This window comes from Macaca nemestrina, chromosome 12 (genome assembly GCF_043159975.1).
Source record: "Macaca nemestrina isolate mMacNem1 chromosome 12, mMacNem.hap1, whole genome shotgun sequence".
NCBI classification, from domain to species: Eukaryota; Metazoa; Chordata; class Mammalia; order Primates; family Cercopithecidae; genus Macaca; species Macaca nemestrina.
The window spans coordinates 11,471,051-11,481,100 of NC_092136.1; the positions used below are offsets into that span (position 1 = coordinate 11,471,051).

Consider the following 10,050-nt stretch of genomic DNA (forward strand, 5'->3'; position numbering starts at 1 on the left):
GTGGGGACGAAGGAAAAGAGGCGTGCGGAAAGGGCAAGGGAGCGTAGACCATTTATGCAAATAACAGGCAAAGCCGCTTGCAAATAACCTGGCGAAGCGCTAAGGCGCGCGAGTCTTCGGGGCGGGAGGAGGAGCTGCAGGGCTCCAGCTAGGACAGAGTTAAGCCCCACTCCTCTCCCGCCCTCGGAAAAAGGGGTGGGGGGGGTGCCGAGCTGCAACGGAAATAGCCGAGCGATTGGCCGACAGGAGCCGAACTTCTTCCGGAAGTAGCCGATCTGCGGGGTCTCGCTCTCCGACCTGAGCCGAGCAGTGGGCCTTGTTCTCCGGATCGGCCGAAGGTGTTCCGGAAGGAGGCGAACCCTGAGGCGGGCCGGGCAAGCCTTCCCTGCGGCCGGCAGAGCCCAACGACTAGTGGGACTCGGCGGGGGTGGGGGCAGCTGCAGCCTGGCTCTCGCCTGGCAGGAGCCGAGCTCGTTCCGGAAGAAGCCGAGCGGACCGGGGCCAGCCTCAGCGTCCCGGGAGTGAGGCGATAGCTGCGGCGGCGACAGCGCGGGCCGGGATGAACCGCGACGGCTGAGGCAGCGGAGGTGACGGCTGCGCGGGCCCCAGTGAGACTCCCTCGAAGCGCCAGCCCACCGTTCAGGGCTTTGCCTCTAGCCGAGCCCTGCCCCCGCGAGCCTCCCGGACCCCTTTGTGCGGCCGGAGGCGGCGGCGGGAACGGCCATGGCGGCCAACATGTACCGGGTGGGAGGTGAGTACCGGGCGCAGGGGTACAGGGTCCGGGGCGGGAGAGGTTGGGGTCGGGACCGGAGGGGCTCGGCACCGGGTGGCGCGAGGCGCAGCGTATGGGGCGGCATGGACCGGAGCGCGGACCGGAACCGGAACCGGGAGACGAGGAGCGAGGGTGCGGGAAACCGCGACGCGGCAGGGCGCCGAGACTCCTGGAGAGAAGCTGCGGGCAGCCCCGACGGCACTTTCAGGGCTGCGTCGGGGGCTCCTCGGGGCACGGAGTGGGCTTCGGAAACCGGTTCCGAAGGAGCTGACAGGGTGGGGAGGGAACGCGAGGGGCTGGGGCGACGGCTTTGCCACCGCGGAGGAGCCGCCCGGAGGTTTCCTCTAACCAGGCGTTATTGTGCGCCTCAGTTCGAAAAGGTGGGGGCCCTGCGCTAGAGCGAACAATTACTTCGCCGCGACTGAGGTGCAACTCGTTGCTGAGTTGTGGGGACTGCAGGGGAACCCCTGCTTCTTGCCTGTTCCTTAAGGCTCACTTTTGAGTAATGGATCTGATTTTAGAACTAGGTGCGGTGGGGGTGGGGGACATCCTTATTTTCTCTTAGTCTTTACGCTTTCACATCTCAGCGCGCTCTCTGCCTGAATCCTTATCTTCTTTTGATCCACTCAGGCCAACTTTCTCTCCTACTCTGGTGCTCTGCGTCTCTCCCATCTCCTCTGATCTTCGTGGTTCTCCCCCCTCCCTTCCCTTACAGATTACGTCTATTTTGAGAACTCCTCCAGCAATCCTTACCTGGTTAGACGGATTGAGGAACTCAACAAGGTGAGTGGAGCAGAATCCCTCTCCCTCCCTCCCCCAGTGGTCTCTTCTGAGGTTTCTAACTTCAGGTGGAAGAGAGGACCCTATACTAAGTACCCATTCATATTCATTCATTCATTCATTGGATGTATTCAGGAAAGGCTATTGAGAGCTTAGCAGGAACTTTACTATTCTGTCTCTTGGGGGCAAAGGAAAGGGATTTGGAAGTCTGTCCTTGAATGTAAGTATTTACTCATATTTTCTTGGGCTTTTTAATTTAGGTCCCTCTGAAACTTACTGTTATTTGTCTCTTTGTGTATTTCTGTTCCCAGATGATCAATTTTCACTGCTACGTTGTTTTGTTTCTGTTTTTGTTTTTTTCCTCCCCTTAGACTGCAAATGGAAATGTGGAGGCAAAGGTCGTCTGTCTTTTCCGGCGCAGGGACATTTCTAGTAGCCTCAACAGCTTGGCTGATAGTAATGCCAGTGAGTATCTTCATCCCTTTCTTTTCCCCCTCCCCATGATCTGAGGCCTGCGCATGTCCCTGCAGGTATTTCCCCTGGTAGCATGCCCAAGGCAGAGGTGTGAGTTTGAGGGTGGGAAATGCCTGGCCTGAGGAGGGAGACCTGTTTTTACACGTTGGGGTTGGAAGCAGGGTGGAGAGATTGTGATAAGGAAAGCCATGATATGGTTTGTGTATGAGAGTAGGAGAGAGACGATAAGGTTTATTTAGGGGATGAAGACGGGGTTTAGAGAAACAGAATGCTTTTCTAAAGGGGGGCAGTTTGGGGTACACTGGGACAGTAGGTGGTGACTGAAGGTCAAGGTGAAGAGGAAGAGATTGTACTGAGAAGCCCGCATAACAGAGAAGCAGCCTTATTTTGTAATCACAAGGTGGTGAGAATACCTGGAAGTTAGAAGATGGCTGGAAGTTTTCTTGCACTTTTTAATTTCTCACCTTGCCCATTTCCCCACCTGCCACCCCCCATTTTACATCTTTCCCTTTTCATTTTGCTCTATTTTCATCCTCTTTAAGGTCTCATTTTCTTTTTTAAAAAAAAAATATTTTCCTTAGCTTTTTTTCCTTTCCTGCTTTGGTTTTCTTTTTCCTTTCTTTTGTTCCACCTTTCTAAATCATTTTCCTTTTTCAGACTGCTCTGGGTGAGAAGGGGTTAAAGAGGAGCCTGGCTAACCAAGTTCCCTGGCCCTTTAGGGTTTCCAGCCCCATCTGGCAGGGGCTGACCTTGGCCTTGTCCAATCAGAAGGGGTGTTGGGGGTGTGGTCCCCCTTGCCTTAGCACAGGGTTTCCGGAGCACACAAGCGAGGGGTGGAGCCTACTGCACAACCCCCCCTTCTCCCTGAGGTTGGGAACAATGCACCAATGAGCCTGGGCCTGAGGCTTTTCTGCTCCCTCCCACTTTTGGTTGGCGCCTAGCCAGATTAACCCCTTCCACTAGGTTTCAGGGCAAGCTGCAGCTCTTTCAGGAGGAAGATGTTGGCACTAGCTTGAGAGGTGTTGTCCTTGAAAACCCTAGGAACTATTATTAGCCAAGTAGAGAATGAGGGATAGTTAGGGCTGCATGTGATGTTTTAGTGCAAAGAGTCTCCTGAAATTGAAAAGAACTGGTAAACACAGTCTTGTGTGGTATTTTTTTCATCTTACTGGGTTGCTGGACCTCAGGCTGGTTTAGCAAGAGACAAATGTAATGTTCTTGCTGGCCTGTTGTGGACTTTGGTGTCTGAGCATTGGCAGCTGGGTAGCGATGTATGTCTACAGCATTCTTCGTACTCTCAGCAGTTCTTCCCTAAGAGCATTACTGATAGAGTTGGGAGCATCCATGATGGGGTATACAGCTAAGAAGGAAAGCTGGTAGGATAAAGGCATAGAAGGCAGACACCTGGGAAATGTGACAAAAAAACAGCCAAGATAGCAAATATTTTCCCTGAGTTAGAGTTTCCAGGGTGGTGTCTTGCTGGATCCATTTCTGACTTGGTTTCTTCCTCCTTAATCTCCCAGGGGAGTTTGAAGAGGAATCAAAGCAGCCAGGGGTGTCTGAGCAGCAGCGCCATCAACTGAAGCACCGGGAACTTTTTCTTTCTCGGCAATTTGAATCATTACCAGCCACCCACATAAGGTACAGGACAACTGGGGCCAGAATAGCCTGCATGCACTTACGTAGAAGATGGAGAGAAGGAGGTGGTATTCAGAGATGCTGTGGGGAGGGAGAGTGGGGCTCACCGGGGTTTTCCGATCTGTCTTCTATAGGGGGAAATGCAGTGTGACCCTCTTGAATGAGACAGATATCTTGAGCCAGTACCTGGAAAAGGAGGTGAGAAAGAGATGTTGAGAGAAGAGGGAGGGGAATGGGTATTGCTCACAAAAGGGAGGGGGAAAGGAGGACAATGAAAAGGTACCGGGTTGCCAGACTGCCGGTCATGGAAACTCAGATACACCTCCCTCCTTGCCGCCTATGTGGATTGCTGCCCTGCTTACCTTGTCTCTCCCCAACTCCAGGACTGCTTTTTTTACTCACTGGTGTTTGACCCTGTGCAGAAGACACTTCTAGCTGATCAGGGCGAGATTAGAGTTGGTTGCAAATATCAAGCTGAGATCCCAGATCGCTTGGCAGAGGGTAAGCAACAGGACAAGACTGTATGGCTACCAAGTTATCTAATTCTAAGGGGCACTTTAATTGTTTTTATTTTTTTTTGAGATGGGGTCTTGCTCTGCTGCCCAGGTTGGAGGGTAATGGTGTGATCTCAGCTCACTGCAAGCTCCGCCTCACGGGTTCATGCCATTCTTCTGTCTCAGCCTCCCGAGTAGCTGGGACTATAGGCTCCCGCCACAACGCCTGGCTAATTTTTTGGTATTTTTAGTAGAGACGGGGTTTCACTCTGTTAGCCAGGATGGTCTTGATCTCCTGACCTCATGATCCGCCTGCCTTGGCCTCCCAAAGTGCTGGGATTACAGGCGTGAGCCACCGCGCCTGGCCCCAAGGGGCACTTTAGTATTATAGTCTCTGTGAATGGTGTCACCTGGGGTTGTGTAGTACACAGTCTACAGGGCTCTCTGCCATGACCCTGACAGAATGGGACTGTAGGAACCTGAAAAGGGCAAATGGGAACAGTTGGGATGAGAAGTCAGAGAGTTGACAGAATCCAAGCAGAAGAAGAGGAAGGAGGAAGTGCTATTGTGAATGAAAAGACACCAACTATTTCCTCCTGCCCTCTCCCTGTGGTTGCCATTGTTCTGTTCCCCAGGAGAATCTGATAATCGGAACCAACAGAAGATGGAGATGAAGGTCTGGGACCCAGACAACCCTCTCACAGACCGGCAGATCGACCAGTTTCTCGTGGTGGCCCGGTGAGGGGTGGGTGGATAGGGAAGATGGGCTGGGGGAGGTGTGGACATTGTTCTGAGTCCCATGGTTCTTAGAGGTGGACTTTATTTCTTTCATTGGCATAGATGTTTTCCTTCTTTCTCTTCTGGCTTAGTTTCCCAGCCCACTTGGGCTTTCTTCTTTGGCTTTTGACTTCTCAATTTCTCCCTTAGAGCTGTGGGAACCTTTGCAAGAGCTCTAGATTGCAGTAGCTCCATTCGGCAACCAAGCTTGCACATGAGTGCAGCTGCTGCCTCCCGAGATATCACCCTGGTGAGCAGAAGTTGGTGGGTAGTTGGGCAGGCTGGGCTTTCTGGGGACTTGCAGAGCCTAGGGACAGGAGAGGAGGGTATCTCTGAGGGAATGGGAGTGTTTTTTGTGTTTTTTTTTTTTTTTTTTTGAGATGGAGTCTCGCTCTGTTGCCCAAGGTGGAGTGCAGTGGCGCGATCTCAGCTCTCTGCAAGCTCCGCCTGCTGGGTTCACACCATTCTCCTGCCTCAGCCTCCCGAGTAGCTGGGACTACAGGCACCCGCCACCACGCCTGGCTAATTTTTTGTATTTTTAGTAGAGACAGGGTTTCACCGTTTTAGCCAGGATGATCTCGATCTCCTGACCTCGTGATCTGCCCGCCTCAGCCTCCCAAATTGCTGGTTTTATGGGCGTGAGCCACCGTGCCTGGCCGGGAGTGGGAGTGTTTTAAGGAGCAGGAAGGGAGTGGTGCCAAAAGTTTCAGATCCTCAGTTGCTCTCCGTCTTCCCCATAGTTTCACGCCATGGATACCTTGCAAAGGAACGGCTATGACCTGGCTAAGGCCATGTCGACCCTGGTACCCCAGGGCGGCCCGGTGCTGTGTCGGGATGAGATGGAGGAATGGTCAGCCTCAGAGGCCATGCTATTTGAGGAGGCCCTGGAGAAGTATGGGAAGGACTTCAACGATATTCGCCAGGATTTTGTAAGTGGATGACGCTAGGAGGAGAGGTGACAGGTGAGGGAACCAGGACCTGGGGCCAGATGCCTGCTCATTCTTCTCCCTCTGCCCCTTAGCTACCCTGGAAGTCACTCGCCAGCATAGTCCAGTTTTATTACATGTGGAAAACCACAGACCGGTATATTCAGCAGGTATCATCTGGGCTGGGGAGGGTGGACCATAGGCTACCTGCTGACCTCTGCCTTTGAAGTTGATGATATTCTCCCTGCTCTGATCCTTCTCTTTCTTTTTTCCTTCTTACAGAAAAGATTGAAAGCTGCTGAAGCAGACAGCAAACTGAAACAGGTCTACATCCCCACCTAGTAAGTGTAGTGGTTAGGGGAGACCAGAGTGTTTTCCTTCCCTTCCCCTAACTTGTGCCTTCCTCAGTGATTGGGGGTGGGCAGGAGGTAGGGTCACATTGAGAGTGGAAATTGATTCTTTTCCTTGACCAGTTTCTTGGTTTTTTCCCTTCTCCTCGCCTTCCCCATTAGCACTAAGCCAAACCCTAACCAGATCATTTCTGTGGGTTCAAAACCTGGCATGAATGGGGCTGGATTTCAGAAGGGCCTGACTTGTGAGAGTTGCCACAGTGAGTTATGGGGGCACTGGGATGGTTGGGATGGGTGGAAGGCCTGCTGTGGCTCAAGAATCTGTGGGGCTCAGGTAGCATGCTTCTTCCCTGTCCCCCTCCTCTCCATGCTCTGCAGCCACACAGTCTGCTCAGTGGTATGCCTGGGGCCCACCTAACATGCAGTGCCGCCTCTGTGCTTCCTGTTGGATCTATTGGAAGAAATATGGGGGACTGAAGACCCCAACTCAGCTTGAGGGAGCCACTCGGGGTACCACGGTAAGGATCAGTGGGGGTAAAAGCAGGGGAGAGCAGTAAGCATATTGATGTGAGCTTAGGTGAGGGCCAGAATATCCAACTCTTTTTTTTTTTTTTTTTTGAGACGGAGTCTCGCTCTGCCGCCCAGGCTGGAGTGCAGTGGCCGGATCTCAGCTCACTGCAAGCTCCGCCTCCCGGGTTCACGCCATTCTCCTGCCTCAGCCTCCCGAGTAGCTGGGACTACAGGCGCTGCCACCTCGCCCGGCTATTTTTTTTTTTTTTGTATTTCTTAGTAGAGACGGGGTTTCACCGTGTCAGCCAGGATGGTCTCGATCTCCTGACCTCGTGATCCGCCCGCCTCGGCCTCCCAAAGTGCTGGGATTACAGGCTTGAGCCACCGCGCCCGGCCCCAACTCTTTATATGGTGATGGTTTGATGGGCAGGGGGTGCTTGATGCTGGTTGGGGAGACATATAGGCCAAGAGGTCAGTAAAGAGATTAGGCAGGAATAAATTGTCTTCTGCAGGGAATGGAAGAAAGAAGGGAGCCTCAATGCTGATTTCTGCTCTCTCTCTTTCCTATGCTCTTCTTTTAGGAGCCACACTCGAGGGGTCATTTGTCCAGACCTGAAGCTCAAAGTCTCTCCCCTTATACAACCAGCGCCAACCGGGCCAAGCTACTGGCTAAGAACAGGCAAACTTTCCTGCTTCAGACCACGAAACTGACCCGTCTTGCCAGACGCATGTGCAGGGACCTATTACAGCCGAGGAGGGCTGCCCGACGGCCGTATGCTCCTATCAATGCCAATGCCATCAAAGCAGAGTGTAAGGACAGGGAGTGATGGGGCTGGTGGTGGGTTTAGGGTTGCTCTGCCCAGAGACGATTGTTTCTCTGGATGTTTAATAACAGGAGGCATAGTAGGCCACAGGTAATTTTTTAAAGATTAGACTTGGCTTCTGGCCTCAGAGGAGACCTGAATGGTGAAGCCCTTCAGAAGCTTTCATCTTTGTTCTGCAGGCTCCATTCGACTTCCTAAGGCCGCCAAGACTCCATTGAAGATTCACCCTCTGGTGCGGCTGCCCCTGGCAACTATCGTCAAAGATCTGGGTATGGGATGAGGACCAGTGAGGGTGGCATCAGGCTCCCAGTCCGTTCCCTGTCCAACATCTTCTCTCCCCTTGTTTTCTTCTTCCCCATAGTGTCCTCAGAGATTTAGTCTAACAAACTGTACTTTTGTTGTTTAATAATTTTTTTTGTAAACTATTCAGTATTACTGTACTGATTTGATAAGGTCATACTGATATTTGAAATACTAGTGATAGCTTGCCAGAACCTTACCCCATTGCTACTTTTGGGGATGCCCAGGTAAACTGCTGGTCCAGGGGAAGAGATGGAAGTAACAAAGGGGAACTGTGTAGGGAAGAAAAGGTGTGAAAGTTTTCTATTACTTTTTTTCCAGTGGCCCAGGCACCCCTGAAACCAAAAACACCTCGGGGTACCAAGACACCGATCAACAGAAACCAGCTGTCCCAGAACCGGGGACTGGGGGGCATTATGGTGAAACGGGCCTATGAGACTGTGAGTTGACAGAAAGGGGTGGGCCAAGCTGAGTTGGGTGGGCTTTTGTTTCTCATAGGAGTCTGAGAGGGTCCCTTCCCTCATTGTGCCATCCTGCCTCTTTTCCAGATGGCAGGGGCAGGGGTTCCTTTCTCTGCCAATGGAAGGCCTCTGGCTTCAGGGATTCGTTCAAGCTCACAGCCAGCCGCCAAGCGTCAGAAACTAAACCCTGCTGATGCCCCCAATCCTGTGGTGTTTGTGGCCACAAAGGATACCAGGTAGGGAGTCTACCATGGGAGGGGCTGAGAGGGACAGTCCAGGCTGTGAGTGTGGGGAGTAGGAGTTTCAGAGCAAGAGCTCTAGGAAGGTTGTGGATGCAGGGTGGGGATGCCAGAAAAGAATGGGCCAGAAGGCAGAATTGCAGTGTGGAATGTGGGGCTTCACCTGGAGGGCTTAGTGTTCTCTAAGCCTTTTCTGTTTCTCACTTGCTCTTTCTGGCCAGGGCCCTACGGAAGGCTCTGACCCATCTGGAAATGCGGCGAGCTGCTCGCCGACCCAACTTGCCCCTGAAGGTGAAGCCAACGCTGATGGCAGTGCGGCCCCCTGTCCCTCTACCTGCACCCTCACATCCTGCCAGCACTAATGAGCCTATTGTCCTGGAGGATTGAGCACCTGTGGGGGAGGGAGGTGGGCTGAGAGGTAGAGGGTGGATGCCCAGGGCACCCAAACCTCCCTTCCCTTTCGTGTCAAAGGGAGTGAGGAGTAAGGAAGAGAGCAAGTGAGTGTGCGTCCCTGGAGGGGTTGGGCGCCCTCTGGTGTTACAACCTTGAGACTTGTCTCATGCCTCCATGCTTGCTGATGGAGGACAGACTGCAGGAACTTGGCCCATGTGGGAACCTAGCCTGTTTTGGGGGGTAGGACCCACAGATGTCTTGGACAGTTTTTGGGGGAGGGTTTTTTAATTTTTTAAAAATTTTGCCTCCCTTTGTGAAAGGGGATGGGGAGGGGAAGAGTAAACAGATAACAGGTGGTGGTACCTTGTTGGGGGAGGGGGGCGTGCACTGCCATGTCTTTTTTTTTTTTTCCTAATTGGGGGTTTCTCTTTCTGTCCGGTGTCCGGACTATCCTAATTGGAGTTTGAGGCCCCTAAGCTGGCATCAACCCCAGGCCATGCTCGCTCTTTCCTTCCCTCCCCTCCCCCTCCGCCTTTTGTACGCCAGTTCTCAGAAATAAAGATCTTTTGTCCGTTTTTTTAACCTCGGATTCTGTAATTGGTTCTTATAGTAACAAATAAAAAGCTGTTTTCTTCAGCTTCTCCTGGCTCAGCTGTTCTTTGCCATGGGTGTGTGTTGTGTGTGTGTTGGGGGTGTCTTTGACAGGGAAAATAAAGGACAAAGGACAACAAAGGAGGTACAGATGGTTCTTGCCTTGGGAACAGCTTTATGAGATATGCAGCCTGGACCGAGGCGGCTTGCTCCAGCTAGCCTTCTTGTGGGATCCAAACTGCTCCCCAGCTCCCAGTGGTGATGGAGCCCAAGCACCATCTTGGCCCAGATTCCTTCAAAGGAGTTGAGATGAGCTTTCTGGATGACTGGTGGCCTCCATAGGAAAGGAGAATGGGGGTGTTTCTTCCTCTGTTTCCCACCTCTTACTCCCCTCTCCCTTTCACTTAAGGAATTCTGGAAGTTGCTGGCAGCCAGGGTAACATGTATACCACCTTGGTGGTGGTGATGGGGTTATAGGAGGATCTCCTCACCTAGCTGTGTGGTGTATTTGGCAGATGAGA

The 10,050-nt window shown here is 52.6% G+C and overlaps 1 protein-coding gene across 2 annotated transcripts; it reads left to right on the forward strand.

The window, feature by feature from the left end:
* The first annotated feature begins 76 nt into the window (after positions 1-76).
* Positions 77-9,574, forward strand: LOC105469446 (metastasis associated 1 family member 2). Of its 2 annotated transcripts, none has more exons than XM_011720456.3 (18): positions 77-751; positions 1,488-1,555; positions 1,924-2,017; positions 3,550-3,667; positions 3,799-3,862; positions 4,048-4,165; positions 4,794-4,896; positions 5,086-5,185; positions 5,676-5,864; positions 5,957-6,031; positions 6,144-6,202; positions 6,374-6,471; positions 6,590-6,729; positions 7,303-7,531; positions 7,725-7,814; positions 8,167-8,285; positions 8,394-8,542; positions 8,767-9,574. In XM_011720456.3, exons 1-18 carry the CDS (start codon positions 724-726, stop codon positions 8,930-8,932), a joined length of 2,007 nt encoding a protein of 668 aa, XP_011718758.1. In that variant the 5' UTR covers positions 77-723; the 3' UTR covers positions 8,933-9,574. The 2 variants fall into 2 exon arrangements, with proteins under 2 accessions (XP_011718758.1, XP_024644759.1); XM_024788991.2 differs by lacking the exon at positions 77-751 and adding an exon at positions 923-1,152.
* The last annotated feature ends 476 nt before the right edge of the window (positions 9,575-10,050 follow it).